At 51.9% G+C, this 25,297-nt stretch overlaps 1 protein-coding gene across 2 annotated transcripts in view; it reads left to right on the top strand.

The window, feature by feature from the left end:
* The window catches only part of LOC119969583 (plasminogen-like), a 160,190-nt gene that overhangs the window by 85,735 nt on the left and 49,158 nt on the right, over positions 1–25,297 (top strand). For both annotated transcript variants that reach the window (XM_038803378.1, XM_038803387.1), the window contains one exon: positions 12,326–12,444. In XM_038803378.1, the coding sequence (XP_038659306.1) occupies positions 12,326–12,444 (119 nt within the window). The remainder of the gene's footprint in view (positions 1–12,325; positions 12,445–25,297) is intronic.

Raw genomic sequence — 25,297 nt, 5'->3', positions numbered from 1 at the left:
GAGCCAAACTCAAATGGAAGACAGAAGGAAAAGCCTGTTTAGTGAGAACAGACAGCCTGCTCTCAACTAATTAGCATTTTGCAAGCAGCAAACCAGTTTTCTGGCCAGGTGCAAGATCTCCAAGCCAAAGGTGTTAATGGCAAAGCGCTTAACATTCTGATGAGGCAGCCCAGATCCAGGCACACACAATGGCAACATTTCCATCTCAATGTAACACTTAATTGGTGGAGCAGACAGGATGGCACCAGAGTAAAGAATATCAAAACCACCCCCCAACATCGAGGGAAGCCCCCGCATTGGAGGGTTTCGAAGGTAACCGTTTGGAAACGCTCCAATCGGTACCGAAAGGTAGAGCCCGCCTAGAAGGGGGCAAGGACATTAGAGAGGGGTATAAAGGCAAATTCCCCACAGAGCCCGGTCTGTTAAACTCGTGCTCCGGCTCTGACTGACATCTTGCATCCTGACTCCAGCCGTTGAGCACCAGCCGCCGAAACCGTAAGTTCAACGCTCGCTACGCGATCCAAGCCCACTAGACTCCCAAGTACTAGAACGCTTGCTGAAGGCTGCAGTACAAGACCAGGACGAAGGCCTCGTTCTCTGACCTTGCCTGCTCCTGTTAGATAAGTATTCTGTTTGCTTAAGTTTAGTTATAGCTTAGTCTCTTAGTGTGTGCATGAGTATTTATTATAACTGTATAATAAATATTGATCGTTTGAACCTTACTAATCGGTGTATCGTCTTTATTACTTTGAACTTGACCTTGGAATACTTGTGACGTTGTCTATATGGCAACTGGCGACTCCAGAGCTGAATAATTACATACAACAGAGCCTAGTAGTGTTAAGCACACGTCGAATACGGAGGCGTGTTAATACACTCCAATAAACGCGTTTTACGCCCACAGTAAAACGTGCAACATTTAGTGGCGACTCCCTGGCGGGACCCTGTTGTAAGTGGAAACACCACAGTGTCCAGGACCCTGAAATTTGAATTGGAACTCCAAATTGCAGAGAAAGAAAGAGATCACAAGTATTCAAGGTGTTCAAAATAATAAGCGTAATTCGGAAGTGTGTTTAGTGCATGCGTACTAACAGGGCTGTAAGGTAAAACTGAAAGCTTTTTGTTGCGACAAACTTTCGGTAGTTTTGTGATCGGAAAATAGCGTAAGCCGTACCCGTTTCTTGAAACACAACCCCAACAACCCCCTGTTCCAAATTATACAAAGAGAGTCAGAGGAAATGGCCATGCAGGCAATGGAACGTCTGATGGATCCAGAAAGGTTTGTGGTCGCAGCGACCAGCAACAGTAGCAGAGTAGGCCAGTGTCCCACGTGGGAGCTGGAACTCCGCAAATATTTACAAGGAAAGGGATGGCCCCTTTGGAAAGAGTTTTGTGCAAATGAGGAGACAGGTCCCGGGAGTATAGGTCATACTTGGTGGGAGAACCTCTCTCAAATACACAAAAAGAACCTAGGTAAAGCACGCAAGCCGATGGCGATTGTGTCCTGTTTGGCACAGTTGCGAGGCGCAGAGGAGGTCATCAGGACGCTCCGGACAGATTTAGAAGAGAGGAATAGGATGAGTAAGGTCGATGTCAGGGACATCGAGAAGGAGAACCTGGATCTCAAAGGGAAGTTGGCAGAGAAGGATAGAGAGGTGGATGATGCCAAAAGGGCTCACCAGTCTTGTCTAGCTCATCTGAACAGTTCCCAGACCCAGTATGAGAAAGCCTATCAGGACGTGCAACGTGCCGTTCTGATAAGACAGGAATCGGAAAAGCAGGTGGAGGCATTGCAGAGGCAATGTTCTGATCTCAAAGCAGCTTTGAGAGCACTCCATGCTGCAACGACCGAACAAAGACAAAGCACAGTTGACCACGCGAAATGCAGGAAACAGATTGCGGAACTGCAATCTCTGCTTTCGGTGCAGAATGGCTTCCAAAGCACCTTTGGAGCACAGTTAGATGGAGAAAACGCCCCAGATTGGCAGGAATTAACTGAGACAGCGCAGCGTTATGTTCAGGGAACATGTGCGCCAGCAGCTCAGCAGAAACGACAGGCACCCCAACCCCCCACAGCTCAGACCATAACCGCACCCATGAATCCCGTAACCACGCAGAGAAAAGCCGAATCAGAAGGCGCACCAGACATAACCTACACCACCCCTTTAACAGTAACCCAGCTAAGGGACGCGTGTGAAAAGATCACTCCGTTCCTCCCCACCGCAGACCCCCACCAGTTCTTTGCTAAAGTAAAGCAGCAGGCTACCATGTACGGCCTGGATGAGAGAGAGCAGGTTAAGCTCACCGTGCTGAGTTTAGACCAAAGTGTAGTAGCAGCCCTCCCCGACCCCCAGAACGTGGCAGGAGGCAGCCTAGAGGAGATGCACACCGCCATTTTAGATGCCATAGGGTACAATAGAGGTGACCCAGTAGAAGGGTTAAACAAATGCAGGCAGAAAAGATCCGAACACCCCACAGCATTCGCAGGAAGGCTGTGGATTCATTTCAGCGCAGTTTTTGGACAATTAGATAGAGCGCATTTAACCCGCGAAAACATGGTTAAATGGACGCGCACAATAATCTCCCACGCAACAGAAGCAGGACAGAGCGCTTGCAACAGCTATGACCCCTCAGAAGAGGCCCATAACGAGAAATGGGTCCTGAAAAGATTGTCCCGCGCTTGGGAGCAATCGCTTCAGGGAAAAGGCAAAGTTAGATCCCTCAGGCTGCTGCAGATATCCAAGCAGTCAGAGAGCACCAGAAGCCCGCATGGGTAAATGAAGGCAAGAGCAGCCCTCAGCAGAAAGGACAGGAATGCTATAACTGTGGACAGTTAGGGCATTGGGCTAAAGAGTGCAATGCACCCCAGCGATCTCAGAGAGGCCAGCAGACAGGCACTCTGAACCGCAATAAGTCAAAACCGATCCATAATGTTACAGTACAGTCAGGACCCACCAATGTGGACGAGACGGACTGACGGTGTCCGGGCTCCCCCACTTGGGTCTGTGACACACTATGGGACTCATCAGGGAGGCCCGTAGTCACAGCGAGAGTAAAAGGGAAGCCCATAGAGTTACTGTGGGACACAGGAGGATCCCGCACCACCATTAACTCCACAACCACGGCACACTCAGACACGTGGCCGACCACATCCACCATTACACTTAGCGGGTTCACCGGACACTCGCAGCAGGGACACATTACAGCACCCATAGCAATTCAGCTAGGGAACATTAGCACAAGGCACCCCGTAGTTCTAGTAAACCTTCCCAGGACAGCAGAACACATCCTAGGGATTGATTTTATGAACACACACAGCTTATCGTTCGACCCAGTAAACCAGTGTGTCTGGCGAATGGCAAGAGCAGACAGAGCACCAGCCACCCTCACAGTAGGAGACTACGCTAATCGGATTAGCGCAGTGGGAGAGTACTCATTTGACCTAACTACACTCCACACCGACAGACAAATTAAGGCCCTACTGAACAAACACAGGACAGCATTTGCAAGTCACCGTCATGACTGTGGCAGAATGACTGGACAAGTTCATGTTACCGGACAGGACCCCCGACCGCAAAAGCAATATAGATTTCCCCTTGAAGCAGAGGTGGAAATAGAAAAAGTTATAGGTAGCTTGTTGGACCAAGGTGTACTGAGAACGGTAGCCTCCACCAACAATGCCCCTATTTGGCCAGTGAGGAAGCCCGATGGATCATGGCGTCTGACCATCGATTATCGGGAACTCAATAAAGTAACCCCCGCAGTAGCCCCAATGGTAGCTACTAGTCCCGAGACCATGCTCAAGCAGGGTCTCAACGCCAAGTACTTCACGGTATTGGATATCAGTAACGGATTCTGGTCCATACCATTGGCAAAAGCGTGCCAATACAAATTTGCATTCACTTTTAAAACTCAGCAGTACACGTGGACATGCCTCCCACAAGGATTCCACAATTCACCCTCCATTTTCCACCGACAGCTGGCAAGTGGATTAGAGAAATTTTCCCGACCCGAATGTCTGGTACAGTATGTAGACGACCTACTACTGCAGACAGACACAAAGGCAGAGCACATTTCGCTTCTGGCCGAACTCCTGGAACTCTTGACTGAAATTGGCTGTAAAGTTAACCCGAAAAAGGCCCAGATTTTGGCAGATAAAGTGATGTATTTGGGAACAGTCATCACGCACGGCAAACGCGAGATCGAATTCAAAAGAATTGATTCGATTGTCAAATTGCCCCTTCCCCAAAATGTATCAGCCCTCCGGTCGTTTTTAGGACTGGTTGGCTATTGTCGGAACCACATCGACGGATTCGCGACAAAAGCCGCCCCACTTTCAGACCTCCTTAAGAAAGGAGCCCCCTGGGAATGGCTTCCGCAGCATACAGAGGCTGTGGAGGAGTTAAAACGAGCCCTTAGTGCAGCACCCGCGCTGCTAGTCCCAGACCCACTTTCCCCTTTCGCAATCGAGGTAGCGAGCACCGATCTGACCCTCTCGGCCGTGTTGCTTCAGGAACGGCACGAGCAGCTAAGACCAGTGGCTTATGCCTCCCGACTGTTAGACCCGGTTGAACAAGGATTTTCAGCCTGTGAGAGGCACCTCCTTGCTGTCTTCTGGGCAGTACAGTACTTTTCATACATAACCGGACTAAACCCCATCACCATTCTAACCGAACACACACCCACACAGCTACTACTAGACGGTCGACTGAAGGACGGTTCAGTTAGCCAGATTAGGGCAGCTAGGTGGACCCTACTTTTACAAGGACGGGACATTACAGTAAAACGGACACGCACACACACATATTTAGCAACCTCCAATACCCCGGACAGCCCCATGACTGTGAAATTGTAGCTCCCCTGCATAACACAGGACCCTTTTTAGCAAAAACACCCCCCAGGAAGATAGGGAACCCAAAACAAAGCCCCCAGCCCACAGACACGTGTGGACCCTTGAGGATTTATGTAGACGGTTCCTCCACAGTTTTAAATGGTGAGCATATCACAGGATGCGGCATCTATGTAGAGGACGCGCAGGGGCGCGCTCTCGAAGAGATAGCTCTTAAGTTACCAGGTCACTTAGGCGCGCAGGCAGCAGAGCTAGCGGCCATAGCGTATATAGTGGACCACCCCGATTCTTTCCCCAGCCCAGCAGACATATATTCAGACAGCTTATATGTCTGCAATAGCCTAACAGATTTTCTGCCCCTGTGGAGGACACGAGGTTTTGTCTCCGCAGACGGAAAACCTCTTCCATCAGCCCCCTTACTCCAGCATATCCTAGAGAAAGCGAAGGACAGGACCTTCGGCATTATAAAAGTTCGCAGCCACCATAGGTCATCACCCCCTGGGAATGTAAAAGCCGACGCATTGGCTAAGGCAGGTTCCAGGAGAGGACACTTATGGACCCCCCCAGCTAGCGCACCAGCTAGCGCCCCTGTGAGTGCAGTACAAGTCTCACAAACAGAGGTTAAAGATCTCGTGGCAGCACAGAAACAGGACAGAGACCTCAGGGAGGTTTTCAAGGGAAACTTTGTGCCTGCGTACGAGCACTTTAAACACACACTGACCACACATGAGGGTGTGATCATTAAGGACCAACTTTATGTGGTCCCGAAGCAGGACAGGAATCAGATGATTGCCTTGTTCCATGACGGACACGGGCATCAGGGAATTGATGCAACAACGAGGCACCTCAGGCAACTCTGTTGGTGGCCTAATCTCAGGACTGATGTAACGCACTACATTGAGAATTGCCTAATTTGTGCTCAGAATAACCCAGAGCGGTATTCTAAGAAAGCACAACTTCGGCATACTCGCCCAGTTAACGGCCCTTGGACAAACCTCCAGATCGATTTTATAGGTCCATTGCCCCCTTGTCGGAATGGCTATAAGTATGTTCTGGTGGTGATAGATACCTTTACAAAATGGGTAGAGGCATTTCCCTCACGAACAAATACAGCAAAGACAGCTGCAAAGATCCTGACCCACCACATCTTCACGAGATGGGGTTTACCCCGAAGTATCGATTCGGACCAGGGATCTCACTTTACAGGACGGGTCATGAGGAACGTCCTGACAATATTCGGTATAAAACAAAACTTCCACATTGCGTATCATCCACAGTCCAGCGGGATTGTGGAGCGCATGAATCGGACCCTAAAAACGACCCTCAGGAAAATGGTTCAACAGAACAATTCCACATGGGATTCAGTGCTCCCATTTGCACTTATGTTCATAAGGAACACTGTCTCCACATCGACAGGATACACACCACACACACTCATGACCGGACGCCCTATGAAAGGTACAGAATTCCTTTTAGGACTGGACATGACAAGCCCCGAAGTGACGGCCCTCACACACGAAAAGGCAGTTAAAGAACTAGTTGAGATTGTGAGGTCTGCACAGATCGCAGCCGCAGTCCAGCTAGGGAAACGCCGACAGCAACGCACTGCCTGTTTCAATAAGACCGTACACACCACAGAATTCCAGGTTGGGCAACAGGTAATGTTATCTGTTTATAACCCCAGCAGTTTTTTGGCTCCAAAATATTCCGGTCCCTACTCAATTTCGGACAAAATTAGCCCCTCCGTTTACAGGATAAAATATCCTAATGGGAAGACCGCGTGGTTCCATATAAACCAGTTAAAGGCATATGGAACACAGGCCAACCATGCTCACCATGTCCTGCTGGATGCAGCAGAACACTTCACCCCGCCCACCAGAGACACTTTTCCACCATCCCCCTCACAGACCAGTTCATCCACGGACTCGCCCACGACTCCGCCCCCAGACCACAACAGACCACGCCCCGACACGCCCACAAGCTGCCACAGCCGAGACAGCAGGACTGACACTGACTCTGAAGACAGCGACAGCACACAGCCATACAGCCCACACTGCACCAACTACGACCCCGACTCCAGTGACCCCATGGAAGTCACTTACCTTAAAAACCCAGAACCACCACCCGACCCCGACTACCCCGACAACACACTCGACACTACACAATGGCACAGGGACAATTCATACAGACTTGTCCGCAATGACGAGAGTGACCCCCGGTCACACAATTCCAAAGTTTCATGCCTGATCCACACAAGGGTGTGGGATCCGGGAGAGCAGGACGACGCAATGTCTGAATCCCGACACGGCAACCCCTTTGTGACCCTGTTCACAGAGGCAGAATCAAAGTGAGGTGTCCAGATGATGTAAGATAGGAATCGTTTGAGGGAAACGATGTCCTTTCTGATGGAACCTGCACGTATGTTTGTCTTCGTTTTATGTTTGTTTCGTTTTCAGTAAAGTAATTGGTTCAGCTGGAGGATGGACATCTTCTTTTCAGCTGAAAAGATTGTGACCACCTCACATACACGTTAGTTTATCCGCAGATACCTTTGAGAACTTCGGTTTGATTGGAGATCTTTTCCAAAGTTGTAAGGCCACACGCAAAATAGCTTGTCCGCAGATATCTCTGAGAACTTCAGTGATGTCCTCAGTTGGAGCATCTTGGCTCCCTTGGTTTTTTAGGTGCCCCTCTATTCGGCGGAATAGAGGCTGCAAGCCATGGTAAATACATTCATACCCGTTTTTCTTTCCAGGTTACTCAGGCAGTGGACAAACGGCACTGAGGACCCGCCCTGTCTGAGAACCAACCCTTGGTCAGCCAAGCTCGGGTATGGCACAGCACGCCCTACCCGGGGATTCCATCCAACTCGTACCCGTAGCGGCCCATACGCAACTCATTCGGATGTTTGTTTCAAAGTTTGTTTTCATTTTACGTTAGGTAGCCCTTCGGCCGCCATCCCACATGCTATTTACATCCGGGAACATTCGGATGGTAAATCAGCAAAGCCTGCGAGACGGCTCGCAGAAGGAAGGATTGTTAGGTGTATGCTGGTCTTTAAATTCGCTTTTTGAAAAAAAAAATGAGGGGAGTCACAGGGTGTGACTTAGCCAGTCATTTTAAAGGGTCAATTGGGATTTGAAAGACAGATGCACTAACAAGTAAAGGTCTTAAACTGTGTATTGACAGATACTGTGCTTGATCCCATAGTTTCGAAGGACGAGACAGGGATCGAAGCCAGGATTGTCCATACAGGAGGAAGAAGGAAAAGAAGGAAGAAGAACAAAAGATGATGGAAGCCCACTTATTACTGTTTAATGTTATATGTGTATGTGTGGAAACAAGGCACGTTTCCCCCACAACCCCCACCGTAAATGTTTCAATTACAGCAAACCCCCAGTGCTCAGCTCTGATCAGCGAGGTTCAGACCTGGTGCACTAAATTCATGACGTGGTACTCCATGTCCTATATAATCGAATCACTGTTGGTGATCGCGATCCTCATCATACTAGTACAGACCCTCAGGTTGAGGAAATGGAAGAGGAGAGCCTCTCGTTCCAGCACCTCACCCATCTATAGAGTTCAATCCCCCATCTTCGGATTCCACCAAACCCCTCAACCCCTCACTGATTACAACACTCTGTAAATAAAAATTTCAGCCATGTATTATATTGTCCCATACTCGACTGCCGAGTTGGGAAGTGTGATGTTGTGGTGTGAATGGTTAAGATTTTAGAGTGATGAAATGTTAAGTTAAGGTTAAGGTTAATAGTGATAGGTAGAGGTTCCCAGTTGTATTAATGCATGTCCCTTTGACATAGGGCCAAGTAGAAATGTTAGTTAAAAAACATTTTTTCTCTTCTTCCCATAGTTTAAGATAGAGTAGAACAGGAACTGGCAAGAGGTCAGAACACAAGGAAGGCAACGTACATAGGTGATCCTTCACAATAGTATGATTGTGAGGATCACAAGGAGGGAATGTAGCCATGCTGGCCACGCAAAATGGACACTGAGCCAAACTCAAATGGAAGACAGAAGGAAAAGCCTGTTTAGTGAGAACAGACAGCCTGCTCTCAACTAATTAGCATTTTGCAAGCAGCAAACCTGTTTTCTGGCCAGGTGCAAGATCTCCAAGCCAAAGGTGTTAATGGCAAAGCGCTTAACATTCTGATGAGGCAGCCCAGATCCAGGCACAAACAATGGCAACATTTCCATCTCAATGTAACACTTAATTGGTGGAGCAGACAGGATGGCACCAGAGTAAAGAATATCGAAACCACCCCCCAACATCGAGGGAAGCCCCCGCATTGGAGGGTTTCGAAGGTAACCGTTTGGAAACGCTCCAATCGGTACCGAAAGGTAGAGCCCGCCTAGAAGGGGGCAAGGACATTAGAGAGGGGTATAAAGGCAAATTCCCCACAGAGCCCGGTCTGTTAAACTCGTGCTCCGGCTCTGACTGACATCTTGCATCCTGACTCCAGCCGTTGAGCACCAGCCGCCGAAACCGTAAGTTCAACGCTCGCTACGCGATCCAAGCCCACTAGACTCCCAAGTACCAGAACGCTTGCTGAAGGCTGCAGTACAAGACCAGGACGAAGGCCTCGTTCTCTGACCTTGCCTGTTCCTGTTAGATAAGTATTCTGTTTGCTTAAGTTTAGTTATAGCTTAGTCTCTTAGTGTGTGCATGAGTATTTATTATAACTGTATAATAAATATTGATCGTTTGAACCTTACTAATCGGTGTATCGTCTTTATTACTTTGAACTTGACCTTGGAATACTTGTGACGTTGTCTATACGGCAACTGGCGACTCCACAGCTGAATAATTACATACAACAGAGCCTAGTAGTGTTAAGCACACGTCGAATACGGAGGCGTGTTAATACACTCCAATAAACGCGTTTTACGCCCACAGTAAAACGTGCAACAAAGAGCATATGCACAGTGTTTAGCACTGTTGCTTCACAGTGCCAGGGTCCCAGGTTTCATTGTTACTTGGGCCACTGTGTGTGGAGTCTGCATATTCTCCCCATGTCTGCATGGGTTTCCTCCGGGTGCTTCCGTTTCTTCCCACAAGTCCTGAAAGACATGCTGTAAGTAATTTGGACATTCTGAATTCTCCCTCTGTGTACCCGAACAGCGCCGGAATGTGGCGTCTAGGAGATTTTCACAGTAACTTCATTGCAGTGTTAATGTAAGCCTACTGTGACAATAAAGATTATTACTATTATCCCTCTGTTCTTTCAGCCAATTCAGACTTGTGACAATTTTCTCAAATGACACCCTCTCTCGCTTGGATCACACCAATACTGATGACGTAGCTTTCCAGAATTCCTTTTCAAACAACCGACCAACAACAGCTGGTTTACAATCTGACCCTCTTATACTAACTCTCAGCTCTTTTGCATGTCTGAGCTATTCACACCACTTTGATGAATTTCTCTTGTTTACTCGATCATACATCACTTTCTCAAGAGAACTGGAATTCTATGGGCGAAATTCTCCGACCCCCACGACGGGTCGGAGAATAGCGGGAGGGCCTTCCCGACATTTTTCCCGCCCTCCCGCTATTCTCCCCCACCCCCCGCCCAACTCCCGACCCGTAAAAAAACGGCGGCAGCGATTCACAGCTGTTCGATGGGCCGAAGTCCCAGCCCTTTACGCCGTTTTTACGAACGGCAAACACACCTGGTCTGGCCGTTCGTAAAAACAGCGTCACAAACTCGCTTTTCATAACCATGGCACCGATTGGCACGGCAGTACCACGGCCGTGCCAAGGGTGCTATGGGCCCGCGATCGGTGGGCACCGATCGCGGGCAGCGGGCCCGATGCCCGCGCACTCTTTCTCCTTCCGCCGCCCCGCAGTATCCATTCGCGGGGCGGCTGAGGGGCAACCCGGCCCGCGCATGCGCGGGTTTCGCGCAAATACGCGATGACGTCATCCGCGCATGCGCGGGTTGGAGTCTTCCAATCCGTGCATGTGCGGCTGACGTCATATGACGCGTCAGCCGGCGCTAACTCCGGCAAGCGGGCTTAACGATATTCGTTAAGCCCGTCATGCCGGAGCCTACGGCGTCGGGCTGCTAGCCCCGACCGGGGACCAGAATCAGTTCCCGGTCGGGAAGGGGCGCGCTGGCATCAAACCCGCCCGGGTTTGACGCCAGCTTTACGATTTCTCCCGTTTTGGGAGAATCGCGCCCTATTTTTCTTCTTACTGCCAAAATGAAAACTGACCTTTTTGTATAGATTTGGCTTGTTCCAGAACCCTCCATGAGTTTAATAGCTATATCCTGCTGCAGAACTTCTTTTTGTCTGTATCTATGTGCTGATCACCTTCTGCCTCCCGCTCTCTACTGTGTCTCCCAATCACACAGCATCAGTTCTTAACCTCCCTGTTGGTAATGCTTCCAGGTTAAGGTCCACCAGGTGGCATGGACCATATTTCCGAATGCAAGTGAAAATTAATTAATCCTTTTACAATTGATGTAAACTCTTAAAAGTCCTTCTCAAACATTCTTAAAACAATTGTAGAATCCACTCAAATGATACATTTTCTTTACTGTGTCGCTTCTGGGTCAAAGTTCATTGCAATATCCACTCTTGGAAAAAAGGAACACTTATTCAATTAGTCCTTAATGGTCAGAACTATTATTGTGTGAGAACTTTACTAATGTGCGGCGTTGATTGCAAATGAGCCTATCCTGCCTATAAATACAGATGCTTTATCTTACAATACATTGCCTGGTAACTTTAAAAAATGTCTTTGCATTCAAATCCCTCGAAGATCTCACCTGACTCTTTCTCTACTACATTACCGAGCCCTACAGCGCTCCCAGGATCTCTGGCCTCCTCCAATTCTGGAACCTTGCACAACCCTGACTTTCCTCTTCCATTGGCAGCGATGCCTTTGGGCTTTAAGCTTTGGAATTCCCACCCTAACCTCGCCACCTCATGACCTTTCTGTCCTCCTTTAGGCTGCTCCATAAATCTTACCATTTCAACAAGGTTTTGGTCACATTTCCCAATACTCCATTTCCTTGTGGCTCAGTGTCAATTCTTTAATGATTACACCTGTGAAGCGCTTTGGGACATTTTACTATATTAAGGGCCCTGTATAAATCTGAGCTGTGGTTGTTGCCCCTGATCTGCACTTGAAAATGGGCCTGTTTGTAACATAGCATTTTCCTGGTCACACCATGCAATCCTCAGGGACACAAGGCAATGGGTGGGATTTTCTGGTCCCCCCACACAGTATATTTCCCCACGGCAGAGGTAGCCCGCCATTGGCCAGCGGAGGGATCTTCCAGTCCTGCCAATGTCTACGGGGTTTTGCGTGCCCCACACCCTTCGCTGCCGAGGAACGCACCGTGAAGGGTCGCCATTGGCGGGACCAGTAGATCCCATTGGCGACAAAGGTTGGAAAAGTTCATCCAATATCAAAGTTTTTTTGCAAAAAGTAAAAATAATGATCTTCAGTTTTCCAGATAAATATCTCGAGGAGAACTACTGTCGGAATCCAGATGGAGAACCTCGGCCGTGGTGTTTCACAACTGACTCCAACAACCGGTGGGCATTCTGCAGTATTCCACGGTGTGGTACGTGTCTCAGTTTCTTCATACATGCCCTTTAGGATCTGAGTCATACAGTGAGTTAGCACACTGCCATTTCACTTTTCAGACTTGGTTATTTGACCCGAGCTAGTGTAATGAGTGAAAGACATTTTTTGTTGCCTTCAGGTGCTTTACATTCACTGCAATACTGAAAGAATCGCAGCACTGTTGCAGGTGAAGGATTCAATGGTAGTATTTAAAACAATACAAGGTAGTTGCAGGCAGCAATCTATACCAAACAAGGACCATTGGGTAGGTGTAGCACAGTGGGCTAAAGAGCTGGCATATAATGCAGAACAATGTCAGCAGCGCAGGTTCAATTCCTGTACCAGCCTCCCCGAACAGGCGCTGGAATGTGGTGACTAGGGGCTCTTCACAGTAACTTTACTGAAGCCTCCTTGTGACAATAAACGATTATTATTATTGCATGGTTAAAACCTCAGGTTTTCTGAATGTATTTCCTCTCCTCTGCTCTAAAACCCACTCCAGTCAATATGAGAGCCATTGACTGCTCCGTCCTCTCCTCAGAAACAACTTTCTCTGTTAACTTTTTCAATCAAATTCTGTTTTTGTCTGGAATTTCAAGCATCTGCAGTTCTTTGTTGTTTTTGTTACTACTAATATGATATTTAAAAAGAAATGGTGGTAAAGTGGCTAATATGTTTGGAAGAGACTTTTTCTTTGCAGTGTGTTGTGTTAGAAACCAAATCAGGCCAATGTGGAAGATTTCTAAATCATATCTGTGTGAATTCATCCCGCCCTGGAGAGATTGTCACAACTTGGAGCTGGATTCACCATTTTTGAGATTATGTGTTGAAACCAGCGGAGGATGTGTGGAGTTTTACGACAAAGAAATCAGCGCAACAACTGCACCTATCCAGCAACTTTTAATGGACTAGCACCGTGTCATGTGGAAAGCAATAAATTCCAGGAAAAACAGTGTCGGATTAGTAGGGCCCGTCATTGGCACTCATGGAGCTCACACACTGCAGCCGCACTTAAACAGTCCTTCTCCCACACACACCGTCGCAGCCAACAAGATGGCTGGAAGGAGAACAGCACCCCGGTTCAGGGACGCTGAGCTGGAAATCCTTCTGGACGCGGTGGAGGAGAGGCGGATAACCCTGTACCCCGGCCTGGGAAGAAGCCGACAGGCTCTGCCATTCGCCATGCCTGGACAATGGAGCATGGACTAGCATGTGGTGCCGGAAGAAACTCCACGCCCTCAGGGTGGCCAGGGTAAGTTCACTTCTCAGTGCCGCTGCCACTAACCCCCCCCCCCCCCCCCCCCACACGCCCCTAACCCAGCCCCTCCCCCTCCCGGGGTACGGCCGAACCCATACCCTGTCCCACATGACAGCACCCATGCCATCCGCCATGGCCGGGTGCCCTGGCCACTAAGGCAACTACCCAACCCCTGGGCTGCATGCGTTGGATCATCTAATGGTTTCATTCTATGTGTGTGTCCTTCCCCCCCCCCAACTGAAGATGGCCGCACACAATCGGCAGGAGCGTGAGAAGACCAGAGGTGGACCACCAGAACTGCGACCCCTCACCATGCCCAAACAGAGGGCCCTGAATGTGGCCGGTGCCCCCCCCCCCACCCCGCCCACAGGACTTGGCGGAGATGGTCCAGTTCGTCCAGAGCCCCCAGCCAATGCCAGAGCCAGTGCTCCCCAGCCAGCCAAGTACCGATGGGGAGAGCAGCCTGAACACCAGCTCTCCGCCCAAGACTCAGGGCAACCCTGAGCTCGGGTCGGAGGATGACACCGACTTTCTGTCACTGCTATCTCCAACACCCTCCACCATCTCAGAGACTATCACCTCGGTTGGGCACATTAGTGAAGAGGCTCTGGGGCACTATCTGGTGCACACCACACATTTCACAAAGTACAGCAGATGGAGGTAGGAGCACCCAGGAGGCTGACGGTCTGAGGCCAGGCCAGCCCCAGGAACCAGCTGCCATCCAGACGGGTCCCGGGCTTCTGGAACATTTGGAACAGTGCAGGTGCAGTCAGAGAGCCAGGGACTACAAGAGGGGATGATGGTGAGCATCCAGCACCTGGGTACAGGTGGAGGAATCCAACTGCGTGCAGGAGCAGGAGGTGGTGCTGGTCATGCATGCCACCCAGGCCGATACCACACGGTGGCGACTGCGGTGGAGGCATTGGGGGCGACGGTTTTGACTATGGATCAGCATGTCCAAGGCCTGGGGCATTCTATGCAGGCGTTAACCAAGGCCCACGACAGTGCTGACCTCTCACAGGCAGCTATGTGCCAGAACCACCTGGACATTGCAGCGGTGCTCCTCAGCATGGCTCAGTCACAGCAGGCATTGCGCAGGTGCTGGCCGGCGTGACGCAGACACTAAGCAAGGTGGCCCAGCCGCAGAGGGAGGTGGCCCAATCATTGGCTGATGTGGCACAGACCAAGAGAGTGGTGGCACAGTCACAGCGTGATGCGGTGCAGTCCCAGAGGAGACGGTCCACTCCCAGAGGAGACGGTCCACTCCCTGTGCTCCATGGCCGCAAGCATGCAGACTCTGGTCAAGACCTGAGTGGCCCTCCAGGACTTGGATCACCAGTTGGTGGGAGGGGCCTCAGGAGATGGCCCCGCTTGCACCCCCGTCCCATGGAGTGGTCCGGGGCCATCGGGCACCCCGAGGGAGGAGGAGGTTATGACTCACGGGCGGAGGGGGCGGGGGGGGAGACCAGTGCAGGCCTTGTTGGAGCACTGTGCTTCCCACCCTCATCCTCCTCCCTATCATGCCCCAACCGTCCCCAGCACCCCCACTCCAGGGATTCGGTACGACCTCAAGATGGAATAGCCTGCTACCGTGGACTGGAGTCAGACGTTGTCAGACGCGCCAGGGCGTGTTGTCATCATCTTCTATCCCATGGACCATTCCTGCTATTACTGCCAACCTAAGGCCCCCAGCTCATAGCGCTACAGGTATGTATAATGGAGGGGGATGCAAGCGGGCGGTTTGGCGGGGTGAGAAGTGAGGGAGGTTGGGTTTGGGATGTGGTGTCCATGCCTCTGGCCAGCAACCCCCCCACCTCCGTCTCCACCCCCTCCCTCCTTGTCAATGAACTTGGAGACGATCATAGTGTCCCGTGCGTGCTGGCCCTGGCGTTGTGCGGCCTCTCGTGCCTGCCTGGGCTCCGTGTCCTGCTCATCATCCCCCTCCATCGCATCCTCCTCATCGGACCAGGCCTGCCCTTCCTCCTTATCTTCCAGCACATTGCCCCTCTGCTGCACGATGTTGTGGAGGATGCAGCAGGCCACCACGATGCGGGCGACCTTCTCAGCATCATACTGGAGGGCCCCTCCAGAACAGTCCAGGCAGCTGAAGTGCTCTGCAGGAGGCTGAAGCAATGCTCGATCATATTCCTGGTCGCTGGATGGGCATCGTTGTAGTGGGTCTCTGCATCGGTCTGTGGCCTCCGGATAGGTATCATCAGCCACGGCCACTGTGGGTAACCCCTGTTGCCCAGGAGCCAACCCCTCGCTGGGGGGGGGGGTGTTGCCCCTCCATCATCTCATGATCATCGAGTGTGCCAGGAGGAAGGAATGTAGCACATAGCCCAGATTTTGGGTTCAGAGGTGTACGATGCATAGCTGATGGTCAACCAGCTGAATGTTCATTGAGTGGCAACCCTGTCGGTTGGTGTCGAGCGACCTGTTATCCACAGGTGCCTGGAGGGCAGCATGTATCCCGTCGATAACCCCCTGGACCCGATGCATCACTGCAATGGCGGTGAACCCTGCTGCCCGTGCATCCTGGTGAGCTCGGTCCACATCGAAATGGATGTATTGCTCCGCGTGGTCATATAGGGCCTCCGTGACGGTCACCAGGAGCGGGTGTCCTACCCCCATACCTCTGCGGTGCCATCATATGGCAGATGTGTCGCTCAGCCGAATGTCTCCGATGGCATGCCCACTCCAGCAGGTCCTTGAATGGCAGGTGCTGCCAGTGTACACGAGGCCTCATGTGGTGCCACCTCTTCATCTTCGACCTGTTGGGCAGCCGGCCCTCCAGCTTATGTGGCTGCCACCTGCCCCTCTGCAGCCCATTCCTTTGCAGCCTGTTCCTCTGCAGTCCGTTCCGCTGCTGGCCATTCTGCTGCTACCCACTCTACTGCTGCAGCTTCCCCCTGCTCTTTGAGTGGCTCACGCTCATGCGGTTGCAGGGCATCTTGCAGAGCTGATACCATCACCATAGCAGCTACCTTTGCTAGTCGAATTCCAAAAGCCATTGTCTGCAGGGGGTGCATACTTCCGTGCCCAACCAGGTTCCATGTGTTACATGGTGGCCCGGGTTGGCACTGTGGTCTCCGGCCCCGCTTGTTCCCCCCCCCCACCCCCCTTATCCCCTATCCTCTGCCCTGTCGGTGGCCTGCACTGTGGGTCCCCTGGTCCTAATGATCCCTCCCCTGTCCCTCCTCCCTCCACTGCATCTTCCCTGCCCCCTCCTCCCTGCCCTGTCCCTTCTCCCTACGCTGCACCTTCTCTGTCCCTCCTCCCCTCACTCCATCCCATGACCCCAGGGGTACCATTGGCAGGCACTGTCCTTACTGGGGGCTGCCATGGTGGTGGTCCAGTGTGTGCCCCTGGTGACGGCCAGTTGGGCGTGGTGTTTGGGGCCGTTAGTGGTGCGCTGTGGCAGGGTGTGGGGTGCAGGGGTAGGCGCATCCATACGGCTGGTGTCACTGTGTAGAACCAGGGGCCAAGGTGGTTTGTCAGTGGGTGCGCAGAAAGATGGCTACTGTAATGATGAACAGTGCCTGGGTACCAACCCCAGTCCTGTGTGGGGGGGGGGGGGGGGGGGGTACCCTGACTGCCCAGCCTGCCCCCTTTCCCCAGCCCTGGCAGGCCCCCCCCCCCCCCCCCCCCCCCACCGCAGCAAGCACGGCCACGCCAATCCGTGTCCTACCTCTTCTCCCTCTCCATCAGCAGCCACGACGCCAGGTTGACGATTTTTGAAACCACAAGTGAACCACGGCATTGAGAACTCAGCATCGGCCGCAGTGAATCGCGGAGGTCCCGAAGAATGGAGGGTCAGGCCTGCTAATAGTCTGCCAACAGTACTTGAACGCCGCGCGATGAGCGACACATTTACTCCTTTTCTGGGTGCTGAAGGACTTTAGCGTTCGCGACTATTCTCCGCCCAATCGCATTTCGCGATTTTGGCGCAGGCCAATGGTGAATCCCGACGCTTGTGTTTCAACAGTGGATAGACAATCACAAACATTCAAGGAATGCATGGAGGAATTACAGTAACTGTTCATTCCTGTCTGGCACAAAAACAAAGGGGGTAAGAGGGCCAATCCATGGCTTACAAAGGAAATTGGAGATAGTATCCTACACAAGGAAGAAGCATACAGATTGGCCAAGAAAAATAATAGGTTTTAGGATTGGGAGCAGTTTAGAATTCAGCAAAAAAAGGACCAAGGGATTGATTAAGAAGGGGAAAGTACAGTACAAAAGAAAGCTTGCAGGGAACATAAAGACTGACAATAAGAGTTTTTACAGATATGTGAAGAGAAAGAGATTGGTGAAGAGAAATGTAGGCTCCCTACAGACATGCATAATAAGGGACAAAGAAATGGCTAAGCAATTGATACATACTTTGGTTCTGTCTTCACAAATGAGGACACAAGTCAGATTCCAGAAATGTTGGAGAGAGGTTGTGAGAGGGAAGAACTGAGGGAGATTAACATTAGTAGAGAAATGGTGCTGGGAGAACTGATGGGATTGAAGATGGATGAATCCCCAGGGCCTGAGAATCTGCATCCCAGAGTGCTTAAGGAGGTGGCTCTGGAAATAATGGACGCATTGGTGGTCATCTTCCACGATTCTATAGACTCTGGAACTGTCCCTGCAGATTGGAGGGTGGCTCACGTCACTCCAATATTCAAAAAGAGAGGTAGAGAGAAAGCAGGGAATGATAGACCAGCAAACCTAACATCGGTAGTAGGGAAAATGCTTGAAACCATTATCAAGGACTTTATAGCGGAACATTTAGAAAGCAGTGACAGGATCAGTCAGAGTCAGCATGGATTTATGAAGGGAAAATCATGCTTGACAAATCTGTTGGAATTCTTTGAAGTGGTAACCAGTACAGTCGACAAGGGGGAACCAGTTGATGTGATATATTTGGACTTTCAGAAGGTGTTTGACAAAGTTGAGCATAAGAGATTATTGTGAAAAATTAAAGCGCATGGGTTTGGGGGAAATGTATTGAGTGGATAGAAAACTGGTTGGCAGAGAGGAAACAAAGAGTAGGATTAATGGGTCCTTTTCAAATTGGCAGGTAGTAACCAGTGGGGTACCACAGGAATCGGTGCTGGGACCCCAGCTATTCACAATATATATTAATGATTTGGATGAGGGAACAAAATGTAACATCTCAAAATTTACAGATGATACCAAATTAGGTGGGAGGGTGAATTGTGACGAGGATGCAGGGATCCTACAGCAAGATCTGCACAGGTTGGATGAGTGGGCAAACCAATGGCAGATGCAGTATAATTTGGATAAGTGTGAGGTTATTCATTTTGGAAGCAAAAACAGGAAGGCAGATTACGACCTGAATGGTTGTAAATTGGGAGAGGGGAGTGTGCAGCGGGACCTGAGTGACCTTGTGCACCATTCGCTGAAGGTAAGCATGCAGGTGCAGCAGGCATTAAAGAAGGCTAATGCTATGTTGGCCTTCATTGCGAGAGGTTTCAAGTATAGAAGCAGGGATGTGTTGCTGCAATTGTACAGGGCCTTGGTGAGGCCAAACTTGGAGTATTGTGTGCAGTTTCGTTCTCTTTCTCTGAGGAAGGATGTTCTTGCTCTCGAGGGAGTGCAGCAAAGGTTTACCAGACTCATTCCAGGGATGGCGGGTCTGTCATATGAGGAGAGATTGACTAGATTGGGATTGTTCTCGTTGGAGTTCAGAAGAATGAGGGCGGATCTCATAGAGACTTATAAAATCCTAACAGGACTAGACAGGCTAGATGCAGGGAAGATGTTACCAATGATGGGTGTGTCCAGAACCAGGGGTCACAGTCTGACGATTCAGGATAAACCATTTCAGACAGAGATAAGGAGACATTTCTTCACCCAAAGAGTGGTGAACCTGCGGAATTCATTACCACAGGAAGTAGTTGATGCTCAAACTGTGAATATATTCAAGAGCCGGCTGGATATAGCACTTGGGGAGAATGGGATCATAGGCTATGGGGAGAAAGCAGGATTAGGTATTGAGTTGGACGATCAGCCATGATCGTTATGAATGACGGAGCAGGCTCGAAGGGCTAAAAGGCCTCATCCTGCTCCTATCTTCTATGTAACCCAGGACCCAGATCACACTGCATCTAGGCTCTCAGCAGACGCACATGTCCCTTACTCACTCTGATTTAAAGTGCCTGGCCACACACAAGACTCTAAGCCTTCCCCTAGCCCCTCACAACCTCCCTTGTCCTCCCTTCACTGCACCATTCCTGTCCCTCCTCCCTTCGCTGCACCGTTCCTGTCCCTCCTCCCTTCGCTGCACTGTTCCTGTCCCTCCTCCCTTCACTGCACCATTCCTGTCCCTCCTCCCTTCACAGCACCTTCCCTGTCCCTCCTCCCTTCGCTGCACCGTTCCTGTCCCTCCTCCCTTCCCTGTCCCTCCTCCCTTCACTGCACCTTCCCTGTCCCTCCTCCCTTCACTGCACCATTCCTGTCCCTCCTCCCTTCACAGCACCATTCCTGTCCCTCCTCCCTTCGCTGCACCGTTCCTGTCCCTCCTCCCTTCGCTGCACCGTTCCTGTCCCTCCTCCCTTCACTGCACCATTCCTGTCCCTCCTCCCTTTACTACACCTCCCCTGTCCCTCCTCCCTTCACTGCACCTTCCCTGTCCCTCCTCCCTTTACTACACCTTCCCTGTCCCTCCTCCCTTCACTGCACCTTCCCTGTCCCTCCTCCCTTCACTGCACCTTCCCTGTCCCTCCTCCCTTCACTGCACCTTCCCTGTCCCTCCTCCCTTCCCTGTCCCTCCTCCCTTCACTGCACCTTCCCTGTCCCTCCTCCCTTCACTGCACCGTTCCTGTCCCTCCTCCCTTCACTGCACCGTTCCTGTCCCTCCTCCCTTCACTGCACCTTCCCTGTCGCTCCTCCCTTCACTGCACCTTCCCTGTCCCTCCTCCCTTCACTGCACCTTCCCTGTCCCTCCTCCCTTCACTGCACCTTCTCTGTCCCTCCTCCCTTCACTGCACCATTCCTGTCCCTCCTCCCTTCACTGCACCTTCCCTGCCCCTCCTCCCTTCACTGCACCATTCCTGTCCCTCCTCCCTTCACTGCCCCTTCCCTGTCCCTCCTCCCTTCACTGCACCATTCCTGTCCCTCCTCCCTTCACTGCCCCTTCCCTGTCCCTCCTCACTTCACGACTCCTCCCCTGTCCCTCCTCCCTTCACTGCACCTTCCCTGCCCCATCTCCCTCCCTGTCCTTCTCCCTTTGCTGCACCTTCCCTGTCCCTCCTCCCTTTACTGCACCTTTGCTGCCCTCTTCCCTTCACTGAACCTTCCCTGCCCCTCCTCCCTCCATGTCCTTCTCCCTTCGCTGCACCTTCCCTGTCCCTCCTCCCCTCACTATCCCACAACCCCAGCTCCCCCTCCCCTCTCCGAGGGTCCTATCAGCATCACCACAGGGTGTTGGCCCTGGGCAGACAGTATCAGCAGGTCTTGTCCAGGGGACAGAGGATGATGATGATCGCCATGAGATGAGCTCTGGTGGTCCTCATACTTTGACAAAGTCTGACTCCTGCCTTTCAGATCACCTTCCACTCTCCTCCAAGGTGATCCCTGCTTCTGTGCTGGCCAATCCAGCTCGCAGGCCCATTTATCCTTTGTGGGGGAGCAGACGTGGAGATGGTGAGTGGTGATGGCTCACTCATTGGATAAGCTGTCATACAAGGTTCCCTTGTACGTCTGGTCCCATTTTCTGCCGCCTCTCTCTGAGGGTTAGCCCAGGTGGGATGTTCAAGTGTCCTGGGGGCCCTGCCTGGCGCCATCCTCCAAACAATCCCCCACCACCCTCCCACGACCCCTACCCGGCACACCCTCAACACCCAGCCCCGACCATCCCTTCCACCCTTCAAACACAGGATTGAGGCAGGTCAGATTGTTGGTGGAAAACTATTTAATGGTGACGATATACGTTGCTGTGCCCTGACCCCTAACTCTGGTGAACAGAGGTACGGTCGGGGAGCTGGCAGCGAGAGTTGGCCAAGGGGGGAGGGGGATGGGGATGGGGGGAGGGGAGGGGTGGGGGGTAGCAACGCGGCAGCGTTGGAGTAGAAGTGTGGTCATGGGTGGAGACGGGGGCCATCTTGAATGGGCCCGGTTTAGGGTGAAATTAAATGGGACAGAATCGGTAGGGGAGGGTGGCAGACAGTAGAGAGAAGTGGAGGCGAACGCCTCCGATAAAGCTCATAATCTGAAACGTGCCTTTGAAGAGATCTTGGTCTTCCTGAACCTAAGGTGTTTGAAGGCGGGAGACCGACCTCCGGGTGAGGGATCAGGTTAGGCTGAGAAGGAGATGGGTAGGCCAGGTATTTCACTCAGGATTTGACTCAAAGTCACTGTGGAGGGGTGGCCATTTTGTTGAGTAAAAAGTCGGGGTTTGTAAGTGCTGAGGAAATGCGGGACCCGGGTGGGAGATACGTGATGATGACGGGGTGTTCAAGGGGACTAGTTCGTGGTGCTAGTGAATGTATACTCACCAAATTGGGACGATGTGGGGTTTGTGAGAGCGCTGCTGGGAGCGATTCCGGACTTGGCAACACATAAGCTGATTATGTCTTTAATTGTGTGCTGGAGTCAAGGGAGGTCTAGCCCTAGGTCAATGGGAAAGCTGCAGAAGGCGAAGTAGCTGGGAGTGTTTATGGAAAGGATCGGCATGGTGGACCTGTGGAGATTTAAGAACCTGGAGAGAGGAAATACTCCAGAATCAAATTTTTTTGTGGTGAGCTCTGAGGTGTTGGTGGTGATGGTTGGGGCAGAGTATGTAGGGATAGGAATCTCAGACCTTGCATTGATTTGGCTGGAGGTTCAACTTGGCTCGGGATGGGAGCAGAGCGGGATGGAGGTTGGACTCGAGACTGTTAACGGACAGGGAGTTTTGCAATGAAGGTGCGGTTGGTGATTAAGGATTATGTGGAGTTGAACCAAAATGGGGAGGTATCGGTGGCCATATTATGAGAGGCATTGAAGGCGGTGGATCGGGGGAAGATAATTTCATTCAAGGCGCATGGGAATAGGAAAAGGAGAGAAGAGTACAATGATTATTGAGCGAGATAGTTGTGGTGGTATAACTAGGAGGTTTACGGTACCTATCTGCCATTGGTGCAGAGCATTCGCTGCCCATTGGTTCAGGTCGGTCATGTGCCTCTCTGCTGATTGGTTGAGGCTAGTCATGTGACTGCTCACCCATTGGCCGAGAGGCAAGTAGCCCCGCCTACAAGGCGGGGTATATGAACCCGTAGGACCCGGCAGTTGGCCTATCTCTGTAAGTCGACTGCCGGGCACACAACTAGTTGATTAAAGACTGATATATGGAACTTCTTCACGACTCGAGTCCAATTGATGGTACATCAATTTAATCAACTAGAATTTTGGAAATGGAGCTTCGGATCAAACCAGACTGCCTCCGCATCAGCCCGCATGCTACAAACACGTCAGCAACTTTTAAACATTGGCTGACGTGCTTCAACAGCTACCTCTCCACCACAGGCAGCCAGCCTACCAAGGAGCAGAAACTCCACATCGTCCACTCGTGCGTGGGCACCGCCGTCTACTCGATGATTGAGGATGAACAAGACTACGACACGGCCATGGACCTTCTGAAAGGACATTTTCTCAGGCCTGTTCACCAAGTCTACGCACGGCATCTCCTGGCTACAGGGCAGCAGTTCCCCGGTGAGTCCCTTGATGAATTTTATCGGGCCCTCGTTGTCTTGGGGAGAAATTGCGCCTGCCCGCAAGTTACTGCGGCAGAACATACGGAACTGTTAATTCGGGATGCCTTCGTTGCAGGCATGCAACCTTCTGCAATACGCCAGCGACTATTAGAAAAAGACACTTTAAGCCTCGCTGAGGCATGGACCCTCGCATCCTCACTGGAGGCTGCCGACCGAAACGCCCTCGCATATGCCCCCGGCCGCGCGGCAGCACCTTGGGCCCTGGCACGCAACCCCCCTGTCCCTCGCCGACTCGATTAGCTCACGGGGCCGCGCTGTTGCTCCTGTGGCCTGGCCTAGCACCCCCGCCCACGCTGTCCGGCCCGCTCTGCAGTATGTAAGAGCTGCGGTAAGAAAGGTCACTATTAGGGGCTGGTTTAGCTCACTGGGCTAAATCGCTGGCTTTTAAAGCAGACCAAGCAGGCCAGCAGCAGGGTTCGATTCCCGCACCAGCCTCCCCGGACAGGCGCCGGAATGTGGCGACTAGGGGCTTTTCACAGCAACTTCATTGAAGCCTACTCGTGACAATAAGCGATTTTCATTTTTCATTTCATATTCAGTGGCCTGCCAATCAAAGTCGGTCGCTGCTGTTCCGCGCAGTGACCGCAGATCCCCCCCCCGCGCCCCTCTGGGCCCCGCGCGGCACACAGGCTTCTCTGCCCCCGCCCACCACGAGCAACCCACGGACCTCTTTGCCCCTGCCTCTAGCCACCATGAGTGACCCACGGGCGCCGCCATTTTGGGTCCCGGGCACCACGTGTGGGTCCTGGGCGCCGCCATCGTGGGGCCCCGACCCCACGTGCGGGTCACGGGCGCCGCGATCTTGGGGCCTGGACTCCACGTGTGGGTCCTGGGCACCACCATCTTGGGGCCCAGACTCCACGTGCGGCCAATGGGCGCCACCATTTTGGACCAATACAGAGGACCCCACCAGTGACTCCTCCGCAAGCGAAGACGACCCAGACCTCCTGCCACGACTCACTGCAGTGACTCTCAACCAGTTGCGACCACGCATGCTCTCCACGGCGACGACACAGATCCTTCTCAATGGACACGAAACGAGCTGCCTACTAGACTCAGGGAGCACAGAGAGTTTTGTCCACCCCGATACGGTAAGATGCTGCGCGCTCCCCGTTCACCCGGTCAAGCATAAGATAGCTCTAGCCTCAGGTTCGCACTCCGTCCACATCACTGGGTGCTGCGTAGCGGACCTCACGGTCCAGGGGAGGGTTTTTAAAAATTACAAACTCCTCGTCCTCCCCCGCCTCTGCACATCGGCACTCTTAGGACTGGATTTCCAGTGCAACCTGCAGAGCTTGACCTTTAAATTCGGCGGCCCTATTCCTCCGCTTACTGTCTGCAGCCTCGCGTCCCTCAAAGTGGACCCCCCTTGTTTGCGAACCTCACCCTGGATTGCAAACCCGTCGCCACTAGGGGCAGACGATACAGTGCCCAGGATCGGACCTTCATCAGGTCCGAGGTCCAGAGGCTACTAAATGAAGGTGTCATCGAGGCCAGCAACAGTCCCTGGCGAGCCCAAGTGCTGGTAGTTCGGACTGGGGAGAAAAACCGAATGGTCATTGACTACAGTCAGACCATCAACAGGTTTACGCAGCTGGACGCGTACCCTCTTTCTCGTATTTCCGACCTGGTAAACAGGATCGCGAAGTACAAAGTCTTCTCCACGGTGGACCTTAAGTCCACCTATCACCAGCTTCCCATCCGCACAGGTGACCGCAAGTACACCGCGTTCGAGGCAGATGGGCGCCTCTATCATTTTCTAAAGGTTCCATTCGGTGTCACAAATGGGGTCTCGGTCTTCCAACGGGAGATGGACCGAATGGTTG

The sequence above is a fragment of the Scyliorhinus canicula genome, chromosome 1, assembly GCF_902713615.1.
Source record: "Scyliorhinus canicula chromosome 1, sScyCan1.1, whole genome shotgun sequence".
Lineage (NCBI taxonomy): Eukaryota > Metazoa > Chordata > Chondrichthyes > Carcharhiniformes > Scyliorhinidae > Scyliorhinus > Scyliorhinus canicula.
Note: the sequence above shows the minus strand (reverse complement) of the source record. Positions and strands in the feature narration are given on the sequence as shown.